We start from the raw sequence: 21,409 nt of genomic DNA on the forward strand, positions 1-21,409 counted from the left end.
ATGGATCCAGTTTTGCCGTTTAAAAGTGGTCAAATTTTACATCTGAGTGCTAAAAAAGTGATCTTAAACGTAGTGAGATACCACATTAATTTGCTTCGAGATGAAAGTCAACGTATTGTATTCGACAAAGTATCCGCGATGACAGGAGTGTCAGTTCGTACGATTCAAAAAATCGTACAGGAAGACAAAGAAGGTGAGCTTTCTGAGGTAAAAACAAACAGAAAAAGAACCCGTTGCCGAAACAACTCCAGAGACTATACTTACGATGAAGGTGTTCGTATCGGCGTTCGTCGAACAGTGCATAGTTTTTTTTTTGAAAACATTCCTCCTACTTTGAATCGTCTTCTGCCAAAAGTGAACCAAGACGAAAACTTGCCAAATTTTACCCGCAGTACAATGTACAGGTTGTTAAAAGACATGAACTTTGTTTATGCAAAACGTGATAAAAGTGCCGTGCTAATAGAACGTCCTGATATAATTGCATGGAGGCATGGATATTTAAGGGCCATTAAACAATATCGGGCTGAGGGCTATGACATTGTGTATTTGGATGAGTCATGGGTCAATGTGGGGCACTCGGTTTCCAGAGAATGGAAAGACAAAACCGTCACCTCGGCAAGAGATGCGTTCATAAAAGGGCTAAGTACTGGACTAAAGCATCCCACTCAGCGTGGACCACGTTTCATCCTTGTCCATGCCGGAAGTGAAAATGGTTTTGTAAACGGTGCTGAAATGTTTTTCCTTGCAAAAAAAAACAGCGCTGATTATCACGACGAAATGGACGGTCCGTGTTTTGAGAACTGGTTTGAAAACAAACTGTTGCCCAACTTAGTTCGAAAAACGGTTATTGTTATGGACAATGCTCCATATCATAGTGTAAAAACCGAGTTGTTGCCTAACCAATCGTGGAATAAGAATAACATTATGGACTGGTTAAGACAAAAAGACATATTTTTTGAAGAAAATTATCTGAAGTGCGAGCTTTTGGAGGTAGTCGCGCAATTTAAACAAAATTTTGATAATTACAAAATTGAAGAACTTTGTAAACAACAAAATAATGTCAAAGTGCTTCGTTTGCCTCCATACCATTGCGAATTAAATCCAATTGAAATGGTATGGAGCCAAGTAAAAAGGCATGTGGCCGTAAATAACAGCACCTTCAAAGCGAAGGATATGGAGGACCTCATAAAAAAAGCGTTTTCAAATGTTACGTCTGATAACTGGAAAAACTATATTCAACATGTAATGACTCTGGAGAAAAAATTTTGGGAAGTGGACGGTCTAATGGAAGACGTAACTCCCATAGTTATAGATTTATATGATAGTAGTGACAATTCCGATTTGGATATGGACGAAGAATGTACATAGTTTTTGATAATTGTAATATTGTAAATATATAAATGTCAAACTAAAAAACCAAATAATTTGTTACATTTCTATGGTTCTGTTGTATTTTTTTTAAAATATACAGAAGTTTTTATTGTTTTTTTATGTTTTTTACTGACACTAATAATATCTACCACAATACTCACTCAATTTGTTCATTAAACAATTAAGAATATTTTTAAGAGTCTGATGATGACCTAAGCCGAAATTTAATAAATAACTGTTGTGAGAAAAAGACATGTCTTTAATTTTTATTTTTCAAAAAAACAAAAAAAATTTAAAGTTACCTAAGTGAAAAAACGTCTAATGTGCAATATAACATGCAGTTCGGCCCTGCTTTTTCGCTGCAACTCCACTACTCTCGCCTATCTCAGTCTATCGGTAGTTCTGGCATCACCGCTTCCCATAAGGCTCCTTTATGAATTCTTAACTTGACACAGACAGTAGGTACATGGAAAATAAAATAAAAACTAAATTTTATATAGATATTTATATTAATTGTAATAAATATTCTCTGCAATAAGATTCTATTAATCATAATCATTATTGGATTATTTCAAAAGTGTGTTTCCTGGATTGTTTATAAATGTTTTTTATTACCCTAAGAAATTACATATAAATGAGTGTTTAGAGGTAAACAGGTAAAGAAAAACATCTGTGCTTGAATTGTTTGGGTGTAGATGCCGTTCTAGGAACACGTGTCGACTCTCAAAACAGATGTATTACCGAAAGTGTTCGAAACCAAATACAACAATATATAAATGAATGTAGGCAGTTTTAAAATTATTTTAAAATATACCAGGGTTCTCAAAAAGTGAACGTATCAAACGTATGTTTGTTTTTATGGAACGCCCAGTATTTTATTGCATTTTTTATACCTTAATATTGTAATTCCGGAGATATTTCGATTTTTCGTAAGTTGTAGGACATTAAAAAAAATTAATAACACCGAAACCAATGAATTTAGCCGAACAATATTTTAATTGTGAGTACAAGCTTAATCACAGAAAATACCGACGTATTTAAAGTTATATCAAAATACACAGGGTGTCAATTACTTACAATTATTATTTTATTATTTGTTATATAACAATTACTTTACAATTAAATTTTGTTTTTTTTTTGGTTATATTAAATTTTTTAATATTTTTTCCTTAATTAAAACACTTTGTATATTAACGTATGCCTATAGTTTAATTATTTTATCGTTTAAACAATATTTAGGATAAGTGTACAACGTGTTTCAACGTTATTGACAATTCATATTTTCACAAAATTCTGAGTAGGCTTTAGTCAAATAATACAATATTTCCTTAAAACGCGATCTTGTTTCTTGTATACTTAAGTTACATCTTTGTGTACAACAATGTTCTAAAAATTGTTTAATTTCTGGAGAAATATACGCACAGAAACCCCGATTCCTATTATACGGTAATAATGTAATTGAATCACTTGTTTCGAAAAGGTAACAAATGACACTTTTTGCCAAATACACTTGTTGACGCAATATTGCTCACAAAGTGTTCCTACACAGTATGTAGTTTGAAAACGTAACATATCTCATCTCGTCCCTGTTAAAAATAGACATTGAGTTTTGATTTAGTTAGAAAAGGTAACAAATGTTGGCTATGTTACCTTTTCGAACTAAACCGCCTAAATTGGTTCGGCAACGATCGGCTTTCGGCTGACGGTAACGTATTGGAATGGGAATGATAATATCACGCCAGTTCTTGCAAGTACAGCTAGCTCACTTGACCGTTGTTTATTGTAATACACTCAGTGATGTCGTCTAGTAGCTAGAGTGAAGATGAAATAATACGAAAAAAGAGGAAAGGTGTCGTGAATGCAGACAACTATTAACAAAATTTTATACGAAATGCTAAGGTAAAATTAAAAGCTCATATAAATCATGTTGGAAAAGAAGTTCCTTAGAGAAAACAGGAGTAAAGTGTGGGTAAGTAAAAATACTACAGTTTTTAGAGTACAGAGTTAAATAGATTTTTTATTATTTTTAGCTGTCAAAAGAAGTGTTGCCATATGTTCTCTTGTAAAAACAAGGCGGAAATTATAGCCAACCTTAACCAACTTTCAAATCCAGGATCTATATCTGCATGGACTCATAGCCTCGAATCCGGTGCAAAACATTAGAAACCGTAAGGCATCCGTAGCATCAAGTAAGCATAAAAGTTATTCTTGTAAGTACTATGTTTGTAGTAATGGGCAGAGAAAAGAAGTATGCAAGAAAGCTTTCATAAGCTTGCATGGAATTACAATAAAAAGACTTTATCGTTTATGCAAACTAAAGTCTCAGAACAAACTTCCTCGTGATTTAAGAGGAACAGCAATATCGTCTAGGCATAATGCTAGTAATGGCAACTACTTGCATCGAATTCATGAATTTGTTGATTCGTTACCTAAAAAAGAAGTCCATTACTCAAACAATATTCAAAAAAAAAATACCTGTCTGCTTCATTAAACATTAAAATTATTCATGAAATGTTTCTGGAGAAGAATCCGGATATCACCGAAAAAATCATAAAATATAACTACTTCTTGAAGAAAATTTCGATCTTTCGTTTGGCCGACCTCAGGTGGATGTGTGTTTACTGTGTGAAAATTTAAAAACAAAGATAACAGATCCATTTTTAAATGAAAATTCTAAAAGAGTTCCTGTAGCTGAGCTTCTAGCGCATAAAAGAAGAGCAAAGAAATTCTACGCAAAAATAGATAAAATAAGCCGAATGTGCAGAGAAAGAGAGGATGTAATGGCAATAACAATCGACTACATGCAGAATCTGCCCATTCCCCATATTCCTGTGCAAGTGGTATTTTACTACAGGCAGCTATGGATTTATGAATTTTGTATTCATACCAAGAAGGAGAATCATTGAAAGGTATAAATGAATTATGTACATTTTTACTCAATTTCATTGAAGAACACGTACCCTTAACGGTAACCAAGTTGTATCTTTTCTCAGACGGATGCCCCGGCCAAAATAAAAACAATACCGTAGTGCGATTTTGCGGAGGATGAGGAGACATTCTTTTAATGAATGTGATCGAGATTTTGGAATTGTAAAAAGAAAACTACGGAGACATGATAGAATATACTCTCATGATGAATATATCTCTCTCATTGAGACTTCTTCAAAAAGTAAAAAAATTAGTGTTTACAAAGTCGTTGGTATGAAAGTAATCGACTTCAAAAAATGGTGGCCACAACACTATAAGAAGCAAGTTTTGTCAATATCAAGCCATGGCAAGAACATTGCCACTGATAAAAAAGTTTCCTTTTAAGTCAGCAATTTCAACGAATTTCGATATTTTAAGGAAGCTCCTGGCAAAGTAACTGCACTTTCATTTACTGATGGAATAATGCAGGAGTGTTTTGGATTAGCCAAAATACAAGAAAGCAGAGTTAAACTTCCTGACTGCGTTTCATATCCTGCATATTCAGGCAAATTGCCTATTAATCATAAAAAAATTGAAGACTTAAAGAAACTGTTGGTGTATTTTCCAGTAGAAGAAAAGGAATATTGGTCGCAGATTGTCACATGGCCTACAACAGAGCAAGCTGAACCAGCGGAAGAGGATTTCTAATTAGTGTATAGTTTATTAGTTGACTTTTCAAAATTTTTTTTTTCATATCATTTGAATTAAACTGAAATAAAATAATGATTGCTCCATTTTTTCTTGGACACGCACACATTTGTTTCGAAAAGGTAACATATGCAAAATATGTAAACAAATATTCTATTGGTATAGTGTACTTTAAGCAATTGACAACCATGGCATTGTGCAAACAACACATCCACTATCAACTCATATATTTGAAAGATTTTTGTAACTACATCATTTTTGAAGAAAATCAGTTTTTTGTTTTCCTGTAAACTTTGCATTTATGTACATGTTACCTTTTCAAAATAAGTGCTTCAATTTAAAATAAATAAAAAAAAGATTTTATACAATGAGCCAGCATTATAAAACTATGTCATCACATACAAATAAAATATTATCAAGTATTGTAATAGATGGAAAATGTAAAAATAGAAAACAAAATATATAAGTACTCAACCTTACTTTTCGTCAATTATTTCTTGTATTAATAGAGGAAGATAATTGTGAAAATAAAATTCCCTTAATTTTTTGACCATTTGCTCTCATAATTGTTCATCTTTTTAAATAAGCTGGAATATTAATCCTTTCGCAAAAGTAACAAAGTTTTTATTTGCTACAAATAACTGCCTTTGAATTTAATAGTAATATGCATGATTCCTCTTTAAAATATATCTACCATCTTTCACTTCCAAATAGTTTACTCTCTTCCCATCTACTGCATCTTTAGGACATAAATCTTTTGCTGGAATTGGACATTTAATTTCGACAATCATATTATTACCTATGAGTCCATCAGGTGTTGCAGCTAAAAAAGGATATTCCTGATGAACATACATTCCTGATTGACAAATATCTAACGCAAGAATTTCGCTTAATTCTTGTACTGCAATTGATTCTTTTTCTATTCCATAGGCTGTGAATTTATTTCCTTTAAAAGCATTTAAAATGATGTGTTTGGCAACCTTTCTTTGGTCGGTTGTTAACTTTAATTTACAAATTCGACCAAAACTCGAGGCTGTCAGACGTTTCCTTCTTTCTAAATACCATTCACTTGAATTCCGTTGAGTTATTGTGTTATTGAATAATTGAGTACATTCCTCATGATTCTTACGAAGTTCCGATAAAAATTTTTCTTTAATTTTCTCTAATTCTTCATGATCAATTTCTAACGTTTTTTGTGTTTGTGGCCCATAATCTTCATCTGGAGCATGGTTTTTTGTTATTATATTTTTTTATTTTTGCAAATTTTTGTAGTATAATTTTTATGCAATGTATTTTTGGTGCATATTGAAATAAATTTTTTTGTATATACACCAGGACTTCTTCTTGGGATGCTTTTGCGAAGGGCTTGGTGATAATGACTTTAAGAGTTGTACGACAAAGCAGCAGCGTGGCATCTCATTTCATAGAACACCCGAGAGCTATAATTTATTCTTTTACCTCCTTGAAACTTCGCTATTACATTATTATATTGTTCAGCATAATTGTTACTCATATTTTTTATAAGACTATTTGCATAGAATTTAATGCCAAAATTCTTGGTTTACTGATCGATTTTATAGATGATATTTTCACTATACATTTACAAATTAATTAGAAAAATATAAAAGATTTATGTAAAAAGTACCTACTTTAATTAAACTAACCGTCAATTTCTTCGTTTTACACTAACACGTTTCTTATAACAACGTCTCATATTTTAATTTATACAAATAAAGAAATAAATAGTCTTTATTAATTAATAATTAATTGAGCAGAAACTATATAACGCAGCTCTTCACAAGTATGCACGTGCTAAGCCGATTCTGGACCGACAGTTTTAAAGCTTTCATACCAGTGAGAATTTTACTACACGTAATTTACTGTGTGAAGAAAGAACAACTAGGGATAGGAGAGTCAGTTTCGATTCGCTCCGTCTAAAATTTGGGCCTACGCTCTTAAATTTAAGTATATATTCACCAATTATGTATAATATAAAAATTTTGTTCCTTCTTAAAAGTTTATGAAAAGTGCAAGTAGGTAGGTACCTAACTAAGTAGCTATTTTTTTTGTGCTAATACCTTATTAGTTCTAATTCGCATAAAAATAAATATATTTGACTAAGAAAACATGATAAACATTTGTTTTTATTTGAAATGTATGAAGAAAGTAAAATAATATGCAAAATATCCATATTTAGGGTGACTAAGGTAAGAGTGCTTATGTATACAATTAAGAGCAATGTGAATACCACGCTGCAAGTGACGTAGCTGCGCAAGGTTAACGCGAATTTGCACTTCGGAATAGATGGCCCTGGTACGAAGCGGCATTTTTATTTTTGCTTGGGCGCTAGTTTGTTGCACTTTACTTCTGATCGCGTGTCAATTTGTGACGGGTAGCTCTTTTAGACAACAGAATCAGTAAAACAAAGGTTGAATTTATAAAAATATATTCGAAATAAATAAATAACAAAATAAAATTATATCCTAGATAATATGTACAATAAAATTAAAAAAGTCAATCTTAGCGACGGCGGTATTGACGGCTATATGATCCACTGTTTAATATCTGCGAAAAATAAATATAATTAATTTCATAAAAGTCGAAACGAAAATACAATGTCTTACTACAATTACACGCTGAAAGGAAAGAATGATCTGGGTTAGATGTGGAAGGATCGATCAACACTCGATCCGGCAAGGAGCGGGAAGTGACTAATCGAAACTTAGTCACGGAACTAGCACGTCTCAGAGAGCTAACTAAGACTGGTCGGAGCTGCCACTAGATGAAAACTCTAGCAGAAGCGGTTGGCCTTCGGTGAACATCCTAGGGCCAGTGGAATTGTTCACAGATTAACATTCTGATAGAACTCCCAGGAAGATTGGCGTTTTGGTTAACACCCAAAGTCCCGGTTTAGTTTCTACCATATCAGCGCTCTGGCGGAACTCGATTCTCTCTGCGGCGTATGTTGTTTTATACCATGGTACAATGAATACGCAAGGTATGATATTGCGCATGACATTTGACAGCTGGCCCAGGAGTGTGACGTAGTCAAGACCGCTCGAACCACCTCGGACCCATTATTACAGCTTAACGTACACATTAATTTTGAAATTATGGTCAAAAAATGATCTAATTTTTTTTTAAATGTTTTGTTTTGGTTATAATTGAATAAAAAAATATATTTTCAGTAGCGTAAAACCTTTACTATTCCTAGTGATTCAGGCGAAATATTTATTTTTGTTTCCATACATATACTAATAATATAAGCACTCCTTTTGTATGCAAATCCGTTGAAATTTAAAAATTTTCTGCAGAGGAAATACTGTGAATAGGTAAATAGTAGTAGATTTGCTTATTCTGATTCACTGTCACTCACTTCCAAACAGTTTTACTGAAATAAAAACAAAATAGATTACAATAAAGAAAAATCTGTTTTACAATTCAATATGGTATTTTAGATAAGTTATAATGAAATTTAGTAAAATAAAAAATATACACATTACTATAACCTACCGATTATTATATGCAAAATTTACTTATCAAACAATATAATAATATGAAAATAATACACAAATTAGTTCAAACGCAAAACACAATAAATATCGACTTCAGACGACTTTACACCGGCAAGAGGCAGGACAGAATGCTTGTATAAAAACAAAAGTTCAACAATAATATCGGTTATAAATGGTGACTATTGCAAATTGCAAGTTATGAGATAATAAATATATTTTAAAGTAACTCAATACTGGCTGAGTCATCCATTTTATAATAGAAAAATAATTTAGATATATGCTTACATATGTTTCTTTATACAAATATATCCACTTCGCAAGGACTTAAAAAATTTGATGGGTAAAATTTAACCGGCGGCCGTATCCCAGACGAGCGCGTAAGCCTGTGTCTGAGACTTGTGTGTACTTGTGGTGTTTAGTGACTGTTTATTTATACTGTATAGTATTTTTTTTTGAAAAAGTTTTTATTTGCCATTGTATATCTGGTTTTGTACCTTTTTCAAAGTGCGCTGTGCAATTGCTTGTCGCAATAGTGACAATGAAGATAAAATCTTTAGGTTTCATACATTTCCTAAAGATAGTGTGACCAGAAAACTGTGGATTATATCGTGTTATAGATAGGATAATTTTAATTGTAATACAGCAAGAATTTCTTCTAACATTTTAAAACTGAAGATTATCAAAGAAATTTACAACAGGAACTTTTAAATTACGTTTCTAAAAAGGGTCTAAACCTCAAACCTGAGGCAGTACCTAGTCTTTATTTGCCTAAATCAAAATCGGCTACCCTTTTAACCAACCAAAAGAAACGCGTACAAAGAGCTGAACACGAGAGCCAAAGAGAGTCCAAAAAGTATGTTGAGCAGCTTCTTACTACTTCTAGGTCAACGACGTAAGTCTAAATCTTTATTTTTATTAATTATTAGTCATGAAACCTTAAATGGTTCTTTCATATCGATTTGTTAAGTAAGAAACTAGCCTCAGCCTGCTATGCAATTTGCAATAAGAACTGTTTCGGAGGAAATCAATTTAGCATCTTCCAAAACAACATTTTTTTCTTTGTTAAATCATGTTATCATTATTAAAATATATAATGTTATCAATATTATAAACAATACCAAGATAATTTTATGCGTGAATATTACAAAAGATGTCATTTAAAATGTTGTGCAATATTGTGTGACCTCACTACACTCATATTCGATGGCCAGCTAGCTCATTCGATATAAATAAAGTTGACTTTATCATTATTTATTTTGATTTTGTGTTTAGTTCAGTAGGTATATACGTACAAATGTTGTGTACCTTCATTACCACTTTTTTGTATCTTTTTAAACATCTGAAATATCGAACTCTGGAGTATAAGTTAATTAACCTGTACCTACGTGTAATAAAAGATAATTAAAACTTGTTTTATTAAGGATATCTATGTTAACAAAATAACTGTACCAAAAATCAATAAACTTAAATTAACTTCAAAATTTTATTTATGATTAAATATTATAATAACATAATTTTATCATCTCTTTATAATTATGTACTATAATTAAATTAGCCAAATTATATAAAAAAAAAAACTTAAAATTAAAAGTCTTTCCTATACAACTACATTCAAATGTTGCGGGAATAAGCGTTCTTGACGTCTTTCTACGTCATGCGCGAAAGCGAACCGATTTTGGAACATTATGTATCATACCTTGTGTATTCATTGTACCATGGTTTTATACTATTGGCGGCCTGTAATCTCCAGCGTTCATCGAGGGAGGTGGAATTTAGCGGTAGGAGTGAGTGCGTACAGAGCGGAGTTATAACTGGCGATTCAAATCGTTACAGAAGGTAACTTGTCCAGTGCTACGCTTCAACTGCCTATTATTGTTCCTAAGCTACTCATTCTATTAGCCTCTAGATATTTATATCTAGATGCTTTCGCCGGCGCTGGGGATCGATCCCAGGCCTTTTGCGTGAAAGTCAGACACTCTACTGTCTGAGCTATCCGGTTTTTCTAACAATTTTATTTACTTGTAATTTTATAAATTTCTTTGTGGTCATTATTTTATTTCCGTCTTATTTTAAATTTTTTTATTAACAGACGGCCTGATCACGAGAGAGACTACATCACAGGACACAGAGACAAGGATTATGACAGTCCTTATGAGAGGGGACGTCCACTTGACGATAGAAGATACTTAGATGTGGATGAACACTACGGAGAAGGTGCCAGAGATGATAGGATCTATGGTGGCTCTGTTGATGATCGAAGAAGCCGGAGAGATATGTGGGACGAAAGAGGAGTTGATGATAGGTGAGTATTTCTATTCTTTGTTAGAGTATTAAAAATATAGAAAGATATGCGATGTAATATTAATTTAACAAGAGTGAAGATTTCTACATCCATAGCCAATGTCTCTTTTGATAAATCATCTTTCATATTGGGACAGTATCGTGTTTGAGTGGTACATTTTTAATTAATAATAAACGCTTTTGTAGACTTCTCTAAATACGTTAATATAAATAAGGAAAATAAGTTCGAGAATAGAAAGTGCTACTCGGATGTACCACGGAATTAAAAGTACACTTTTATACAAAAAAGAAGTATCCCAAAAATTCAAACTGACCATCTATAAGACGGTATTTGTGCCGATTTTAACTTTTGGTAGTGAAAGTTGGACGCTTAATGATAAATTAAGATCGAAAATACAGAGTATAGAAATGAAGTTTTTTAAGCAGATTTTTAACCAATCCTAGAGACAAGAGGAATTATCATTAGCAGAAATTGTGCCGATTTTAACTTTTGGTAGTGAAAGTTGGACGCTTACTGATAAATTAAAATCGAAAATAGAGAGCTAGAAATGAAGCTTTTTAGAAGAATAATGGGCATAGCCAGATTTGACAGGATTAGAATTGCAGTTCCAGAATAAGGATTTAGACCTTTTATATTCAGAATAAAGACCTTCCTTTTCAAGTACAGAGGAATATCTGATCTAAAGACTTCCCTCAGTGTTCCGTAAGCTGCCCATGCCAATCCTATTCTCCTGTTTAACTTTGTTGTTTGGTTGTCTATTCCTAATTTAATGTCGTGGCCCAGATACTTATAGATATCCTCCCCAATCCGTTATTATACGCAAGGGAAAGGTGACGTCATGATGTTTGATTGACTGTGATTTACTATTCCAATTCTATTATGAGTTTTGTGAGATGCTTCCGAAAGGGAGAATCCTGTGAATTTTTTGAATTTCAATAAGTCTTTTTATACCCTCTTTCCTTCCAGTAATATGACCAAAGTACCTCAGAACATTTCTGTTTATTTTATGATGAGTCTGGTATTAGTATTTAGTTCTTGAAAGACTCATTTGTATGATGTGCTGTCCATGGAATTCGTAATATCCTCGTGTATACCCATATATCAAAGGTGTTGATTCTGTTTATGTCAGCTTTCTTGATAGTCCAAGTTTCAGAGGCATATATTTCAAAGGGAATATCAGTTTCGTGACTTTACTTTTGTCGGTGTCTTTCCAGGTTTTGGTTAGTTTCGTCTTAATTTTTTTTCAAACCCACAATTATTTGTTATTGTCGATACCAGGTAGTTGAACTTTCCCACTACATCGTATCCCGCTGTGCTTGTGACTTCTGCTTGATTATTTCTAACTTGATCAATTATCATAAATTTTGTTTTGTTTGCATTGATTGTTGTCCGTATAGGCTTACGTTTTTTGAGTTTCTGCATTATCTTGTAAGGTAATATTTTGCCTACCACATAGGGTATTATTATGGGGTTGAAAGTTGGGGACAGAAACTATTGGGGTGGAGATAGGGAAAGCAAAATAAACGATACTTATGCGAACGGCACTCAGGGTTTATTTGGAGTAGCTGGGTCGTGGATAAGTGAATGTAAGGGGGTTGGATTCGGGCAACTACAAAGCAAAGGGGTACTTATATGAATCTCCTGGAACAAATGGACAAACAAAACAACAGGAAGGACCTCTAGCAATTTAAAATGGACGTCGCTTCGAGGTTCTAAATTATAACGACCACAACAACTAGTTATAACTATTGAAATAATTATTAGAAATGAGAAATGTATCTTTTTAAATGAAACTTAAAAAAGGGGTTATAAACTTTTTTTTAGATAAATAAAAAAATTGAAAAAGACAGAAAAGATTTGATTTCACGTTCAAAGCGTCTATGTATCTATTGATACGTATTTCGACTTAAAAAGTCTCATCAGAATAGTTATTCATAGCCGTTCTTAACGTGAAAAACAATCTTCTCTGTCTTATTAGAAGCAACAATAACATGGCTTCGTTATGGACGCAATAGCGACATCTGATAGAAAAATCGGTAAGATAGTTTCGAAACAAATTCAGATTTCTGCTTTAATCTGGAGCCTTCTAAAAATTGCAAGACATGACCAGACGATGATAACATAAGATCTTTTAACATCTTTATCATCGTCTGGTCATGTCTTGCAATTTTTAGAAGGCTCCAGATTAAAGCAGAAATCTGAATTTGTTTCGAAACTATCTTACCGATTTTTCTATCAGATGCCGCTATTGCGTCCATAACGAAGCCATGTTATTGTTGCTTCTAATAAGACAGAGAAGATTGTTTTTCACGTTAAGAACGGCTATGAATAACTATTCTGATGAGACTTTTTAAGTCGAAATACGTATCAATAGATACATAGACGCTTTGAACGTGAAATCAAATCTTTTCTGTCTTTTTCATTTTATTCGGATCTACTCTGTATGAGTACGAGAAACAAATTCGTTAGGATTTCTGCCTAGATGAATAGACATGTCGTGGAATGCAAATTTTAGATTCCCCATGTCTCTTTTAACATCTTTATCATCGTCTGGTCATGTCTTGCAATTTTTAGAAGGCTCCAGATTAAAGCAGAAATCTGAATTTGTTTCGAAACTATCTTACCGATTTTTCTATCAGATGTCGCTATTGCGTCCATAACGAAGCCATGTTATTGTTGCTTCTAATAAGACAGAGAAGATTGTTTTTCACGTTAAGAACGGCTATGAATAACTATTCTGATGAGACTTTTTAAGTCGAAATACGTATCAATAGATACATAGACGCTTTGAACGTGAAATCAAATCTTTTCTGTCTTTTTCATTTTATTCGGATCTACTCTGTATGAGTACGAGAAACAAATTCGTTAGGATTTCTGCCTAGATGAATAGACATGTCGTGGAATGCAAATTTTAGATTCCCCATGTCTCTTTTAACATCTTTATCATCGTCTGGTCATGTCTTGCAATTTTTAGAAGGCTCCAGATTAAAGCAGAAATCTGAATTTGCTTCGAAACTATCATAAAAAAATTGTTTAGAGAAATAAATCGAACATTTAATGTTGTCTCACCACAAACAGTTACAAAAGTAAATACAAAAATAACAAAGAGAAACACTTACTATTGTTACTGGGCTATAATGTATAACACAAATAAAATATTACAAATAAAATATTATCTTTTTAAATGATTAAAGCAATTATTAATCAAAATTTTTATTTTTATTTTTCCAATAAAATTTAAACACAAAAGTTACCTGGATTGCACTGGGGTTTTACACAAAAATGCTGGGGGTGGAAACCAGACTTCACTGGAATTTCTGGGGGTAGAACTGGGCTTACACTTTCTACCACATGAACAGATAGACTACATCTATAGTCTGAAACAACGACCAGGAACAAAACAAAAGTGAGGTTGAAGTGGCACTGGAATACAAACTTTAGACTCGGCTTCTTAAAATAACAGGAAACTGGAACATGTGGATATCTTTCAAAACCTCACTTAAAACTGTAACTGAACCATTAAACTGATACTATTCTTTACACTGCTACACATTTTCCATGAAAAGAGACAAAAACAGAACACATTTCAAATTTGACGGAAAATTTGGACATAACGCTGAAGCTTACCGCTCTTGACCACGCCTCAGCGAGGGTGAGTGAATCTTTTAAATTCATTCGATTTACTTGGTATAAACAAAACACTTATAACGGTAACGGGAACGCAAAATATCCTAAAAGCGGCTTAACGATCAAAGAATGCCGAGAAAATACACATCTGTGAAATAATAAACAAACTCTAAAATGGTTTATTTTCGACATCGGTGACGCTAAGATGAATTGAAAGAATTCTTTATTTTAATACGTACGAAAGGAACTAAAATACACTAAAAATATTCTTCGATACTGTAGCAAATACGATGGGATTTCAATACATACTGAGGAATTTTAAAAATGCTACAATCTGCTCTAGTTCTTTGTGAGATGCAGCTAATATCAGGATGTCGTTTACGTATCTTAGGTTATTATTTTTACGCCCTCCCACTGCCATTCCTCGTATGACTGTGAAATATATATTCATGACTAAATAGAGCGGCCAAGGATATCTAGTAGTCGAAGTTTCACGTATCTAGTAGTCGAATTTAATACAGATTGGAGATTCGAGAGTAACAAACCCTATTTCTCGCTAACTCAAGAAAATTAGAAGTTTAAAATTAAAAATTCTAAGAAAGATCTATTTTCCAAAATTGCAAAATCCCTGGAAAACTGCGAGACACACTTAAAGCCAACATACCAATTAGCCTCAAAGAGAGTGGCACAGAGACGAATGGAACGATCTATGTTGGGAGTGACGTTGCGGGACCGAATAAGAAACGAAGATCTGCGAAGAAGGACGAGTATTGCTGATGTTGTGGAACGCATAGCGGAACTTAAATGGAATTGGGCAGGCCATGTAGCGAGAATGTATGACTCACGATGAACGAGTAAAATTATACATTGGAGGCCAAGAGCAGACAAACGTAGTAGAGGAAGACCATCTACACGTTGGGCTGACGACATCAGGCGTATCACGAAAAATTGGCAACAAAGAGCACAAAATCGCAAAGAATGGAGAAGTTTAAGGGAGGTCTATGTCCAGCAGTGGACGTGATAAATGGAGGCTGGTGATGATGATGAAGAAAGATCTATGGATCGATCAAAGAAGATGTGATATGGATATCGAGATACAAACATTAACTTTACGGACTGTTCAAAGAGGCAACCATCTCAGAATTCGTTAGGCTCGAAAGACTGCGATGGGCTGGTCATGTAGTGAGGATGTATAATAACAGATAACCAAAAAGAGCCCTAGTTAATAAAATACAGGGCAGAAAAGACAAAAGGCTCGTTGATTTAATCAATACCAAGACAACTAAATATCACGATACCTGTAACAAGTTAATGACTAAGGAGACCTAAGGTGGGAAGTTCATAAATGACTCAGTATAACCAGAATGTATCTAAACAAAAATCATCATTAATCTAAATAATAGTATTGTATATAATAGCCATTGAATTGTAGTTTGATAAAAGAAATAACGCATTCTTTGATCGAAAGAATTGCTAACATGAAAATATAGACTAACTATTGTTTCAGTAATTGCAAGTTACTCTTAATGAAAATAGTAGAGATAAAACGTGATAAGAAACGTGAAATGAATTGGTGGTCAAGTTGCAAATGTTCAAATTGTTTTTTCTTTTCTTGTTTAGGGAAAATGTAGATCACAGGTCTCGATACGCACCAAGAGATGATCATAATCTGAAAAACAACCGTGGTGGAGATTGGGGCGATCTTCAACATGGTGACTATTCCAATCACGACTGGGATAGGAACAGGCGTCCGTTAAATCCAGAATGGGACGGCAGAGAAAACTGGGATATAGATCAAAACAAACAGGCGGGCGTTGGGCAAGGGGAAGACGAGTGGAGGCATTATAACAGGCCGGTGGATTCTTGGAATAGTGACGATAGGAGAAGATGGCCACAGGAGTGGAGGGAACGGTCGAGACCGAGGAGTGCCACTTCACATCAAGTGGAACCTATGAATGGTAAGTTGATCTACTGTTCATATCTGAATGATAGCTTATGATACGCAGTTTGATTTTATTTTTAATTATACTCAATGATGAATGTCTTCTTCCTCTTCTCTTTTTTTATAGACATGACTCTGTCTGTTTTTTAATGTGCCTCCAGTAAGTTGTTCCATCGTTTTCGTGGTCCTTCTACTGATCATCTTCCTATTGGGGAACCGTCTCTTGCCATCTTTACTACTCTATTTGTTGTCATTCGGCTTATATGATCGTTCCATTCTACTCTTCTATTTCTTACCCAGTTATTGATGTTCTTCACCTTGCATCTACGTCGTATACGTATCTACGTACAGTACTTCTAGTTCTGTCCCATAATGTCTTACCATAAATGTTTGTGTGTTTTCATCTCTGCTGTTTCTAACATCCTTTTTGTCCTCTCTGTGTCAGGTCTTGTTTCTGCCACGTATATCATTATTGGTCTGATGACTGTTTTCTAAATTTTTCCTTTCATTTCAATGATGAAGGTTATTAGCAGAATTGTGTGTAGTGTGTGTTAAGTAAATGCCTTGTCACTAAGTGAATTCAGCCTTATTATCTCAGCCTATAAAGTCATTAATAAATTATAACAGCCACCGCACTTTTGGCGAGTACAGATTGGATGAACATGAGGATATCTCTTTTTTTTTATTACAAAAATTCCCGTGCCTGGTCGGATTTGAACCTGCGAATAACTGAGATTGAATTCGACATATTAACACTCCCCCACTGTGCTGCCATGCCGGTTACATGCAGTTTTTATAGTATATTACAATAAAGAAATAGAAGATGTATTACTGAAGTCTGTAATTATTGAATAGTTAAAATAAAGAACTCTAAAAACGAAGGGATGGGTGTTAAACCCATGCGATAACCAACAAATTCTTAAAAAAATTTTTGAAAAAAATCCTTTATACTTTATATATTTATTTAAAAAACCTTTTGGGCTAAATCACAGAACGTTTTCGGAGTTAATATTCCATCTTCAGTGCTGCTACAAAGGTATGTTTTAAAGCCACTCTAAATACATGGTTGAAAACCCTCTAAATGTTATTAAATTCATATTAAATTACATGATTGGTGCTTATTTTATAGGATGTTAAAAATTTATTCGGATTCACTGCATGGCAACGGATACTCCCATGTGAGTTACTGGTCCAGAGACGTGTTTTTCAATCGGAGCTCGGGTAGCAAAAGTTTATGAAAGATTGTTTACAAAAATTTTTGTGTATATGGTATACAGCTAACTACAGAAAATTAACTTTTCTTTGTGGATTTCAACAAATTTTTCTTCATTTTTAGTAGTTTTAAATTTTTTTTACTTTCATAAAACAACCTGATTGTATTCCGGTGTCCCTTGACTAGCACATGTTCAAGAAGGAAGCCTGTTATGATTCTCAGCTTATTCGTGCTGGTTTTCGGCAAATACTTCATCGTATATACTTCCAAATGAGAGTTACGTTGTGTTCGAATCCAGATTTTTTTCCGGTTGTGGATGGTGTTTTATGGCACTCCTAAGGTCGGCTCTGGATCGAATTATTTTGTAACTAATCCTGTTCTGGCAAGTTCATCAGCCCTTTCTTGGTTGTGTATTCCCCGATGACTTAGCAGTGTGACTCTGTTATATTCTGCCAGTCTATCGAGTTCTCGTCATTTCCAAACTAGTCTAGAGTCTACCTAGGGCTCCTGAGGCCTCTATACCAGCTGCGCTATCTGTGCATATGTTAATCCACCTTAAAAGGCTTTAAAATTTAAAATATCTTGTAATACTTTCATAAAGTTTCCAAAACTGCAAAGGTAATACCTCTGCTTAAGAATAAAGGCTCTATTCATGATTAAAACAATAATCGACCCATATCTTTGTTGCCCACCTTATCAAAAGTTTATGAACGAAGTTTAAAAAATCATATAAATCTACATTTTAAATCTAATATACTATTTGCCATAAACCGGTATGGATTCCGAAAAAATAAAACCACAACCGCAGCTATTTTACTCTTAGCTACTTTACTCGCAATATTTTGGAAGGGTTTGAAAAATATCTTGACACTTTTGCATCTTTTTCAGATCGCATTAAGGCTTTTGATTGTGTCACACAATGTATTCTGCTAAGAAACCTTGCTTATTATAAATTTTCATAGTTATTCATCTAATTGATTCGTATTTGTCAAATTGTGATCAGTATGTTCACTTCAACCAGTGGGATTCTCAAAAACAATATCTGATGTATTGGCTCCCTCAAGGCTCAGTTTTAGGTCCGATATTATTTCTTATTTATATTATTGTCCTAGTATTCTCTCAGAGTTAACACTGTTTTATTTGCTGATGACATTATTTTATATGTAAGCTTTCACACTTCTAATAGTCTTGATTACCAATCATCTGAAAAAAAAAACTGGTTTTTAACTAACCATCTCTCTTTTCTTTAAACAACTCTAAGTCACAAAGTGTTAATTTCACTTTAATAAACAATACTGATATGGGACACATTGCTCTACCACAAAGTGCAACGCGAAGTTTCTGGGGGTACACTTGGATGCAGGATTAACCTGGGAACAACATATAGTTCATTTATGAAAAAAAATTTCCCGACAACTTTTCGTTTTTAGGAATCTTGTACACGTGGATTTCAGGGAAACTATTTTAACAACTTATCAAAGTAACTTTCCTTCTCATCTCATTTATGCTGTTCTCTCCTGGGGCCACTCTTGTCATATTGATAAAGTGTTTGGACAACAAGGAAAGTGTGTTCATATTATCTCTGTTCTCGTTTATAGAGCAGACTGTAGAAACTCGTTTAGAAATTTTAAAATTTTAACTTTACATTGTCTATATATTATCTAGTGTCTGTTTCACATTAAACAATATCTTAGTCAATGCAATGCGCATGTAGATTTTCATAATTATCCCATTAGAAACAGTAGTAATCTCATACTAGAATTTGGCCGCCTTGAGAGATCCAGAAATGGTTCAAGGTATTTAGCCATTCAGTTTTATAACATAGTGCCAGCTAAAATAAAAGCTCGTAACTTTTATCAATTCAAAGCAAAAAATAAGAGATACGTTATAATGAATGCCTTTTTCATTTTATGAGTATTTTTCAAAAGATTTTGAGTTTGAGATGAGTATTTTTTGAGATTTAGCATTTTAAAAAATAACATATTTTTCTTTGTTTGAGTCTCAAAAAATTATACAACTATCATTTTTGCAACTTAAATCTGCAACATATTTCTTAAGTTCCGTAAAATGACAACAGCCTGCCTTTCTATCTGAAAGACCATATTATTCAGCAGAAGAGTTTCTTAACGAATAACTAAGAAATTACAGTACCTTTATGTACAAGTATTCATGCAGCAACTAAAAACTTCTTGGCTCGTAAGGTTTTATTATGCAATTTGCAATTTATTAAAATTTTGCAATGGATTGTTTATTTTATTATCTTTTATTTTGTGATATTGACGATTTATTTAATTTCAATAAATTTTGAAATTACTATTGTTATTTTTCTGACTTTTTGTTAATTTTCAGTGACGTTAAAGCTTATTTCTATTCTCTTCTATTCTTCTAATTTTAATGTGTTGTGATTGTTATTTGTCTGGTATCTTTGTTAATACACTTAGTTTTATGTTTTATATTTATGTGTATGTTGACTTGTAAAAGTACTTTTGTATTCATCATCATCATTGGTGCTACAGCCCTATAAAAGAGCCTCAACCTTCCCAAGTCTATTACGCCAGTCAGTTCTATCCATTGCCAACTGTTGCCAGTTTGCTGCGCCTATTTGTCTACCATCCTCATCTACACCATCCCTCCATCTGAGTTTTGGTCTACCCCTACTTATACTTCCCACAGGTTGTGACATAAGGATTCTTCTAGGAGGGTTGTTCTGCTGTGATCTTGCCAGATGTCCTGCCCATCTTAGTCTTCCTATTTTTATAAAGGATACTACGTCTTTACCAACAAATATATGTTTATATCTGTGATATATCTCGTAGTTGTACCTCCTTCTCCAAACACCATTTTCACAGATGCCACCAAATATTCTTCTCAGGATCCTTCGTTCAAATATAAGCAGGAGATTTTCATCTGCCTCGGAAATGGTCCATGTCTCCGACCCATATGTCAACACTGGTTGTATAAGGGTTTTGTATATGGTTATTTTTGTTTTTTGGCTTAAGTTTCTGCTTCTCATATGTCTACTCAGTCCAAAATAGCATTTGTTTGCTAGGATTATTCTTCGCTTGATTTCTTCCGTCATGACGTTCTCCTTGGTGATCAGGGAGCCTAAGTATGTGAATTTGTCCACCACTTCAAAGGTAGAATTATCAACCGTGAATTGGTGGCCGATGTTTCTGGCTCTATTGTTGGGTGTTGATGCCATTATCTTAGTTTTATTTTCATTTATTTGCAGGCCCATATTTTTTGAGGCGTTTGACAAGGTGGTATACATTTCTTCTAGCTTGCGTGTTGTGCGGGCAACTAGATCAACATCATCTGCATATGGCAAAATTTGAGATGATTTATTCAAAATGTTTCCTCTGCTGTCTATTTGGGCATCCCTGACCGCCTTTTCCAAAGCTATGTTGAAAAGGAGACACGGCAGCGCATCTCCCTGTCGCAACTCAACATGCGTTTCAAATGCCTGTGATTGTTCGCCCTGTATTTCGACTTTGCAGACAACTTTACGCATTGTAGCCTTAACCAATCTTATCAGTTTATCGGGGATGTGGAATTAATCCATGGCTTCATACAATTTATTTCTTAGGACACTATCGTAGGCCGATTTAAAATCTACGAAGAGATGGTATGTGTCGATATTGAATTCATTGGTTTTTTCCAGTATTTGCCTTAGCACAAAGATCTGGTCTGTTGTTGATCGTCCAGGCCTAAAACCACTTTGATATTCGCCAAGAAGCTCCTCTGAATATTTACTCAGGCGACCATATAAAATACTCGAAAATATTTTGTATGCTGTATTAAGGAGGGTTATTCCCCTATAGTTT

General features: G+C 33.7%; 1 protein-coding gene across 1 annotated transcript in view; it reads left to right on the top strand.

The window, feature by feature from the left end:
• The window catches only part of LOC140436959 (uncharacterized), an 83,221-nt gene that overhangs the window by 28,203 nt on the left and 33,609 nt on the right, over window positions 1-21,409 (top strand). Inside the window, exons 7-8 of the mRNA XM_072526144.1 lie at window positions 10,591-10,803; window positions 16,051-16,388. Of these exons, the coding sequence (XP_072382245.1) occupies window positions 10,591-10,803; window positions 16,051-16,388 (551 nt within the window). The remainder of the gene's footprint in view (window positions 1-10,590; window positions 10,804-16,050; window positions 16,389-21,409) is intronic.

This window comes from Diabrotica undecimpunctata, chromosome 3, assembly GCF_040954645.1.
Source record: "Diabrotica undecimpunctata isolate CICGRU chromosome 3, icDiaUnde3, whole genome shotgun sequence".
Taxonomy (NCBI): domain Eukaryota; kingdom Metazoa; phylum Arthropoda; class Insecta; order Coleoptera; family Chrysomelidae; genus Diabrotica; species Diabrotica undecimpunctata.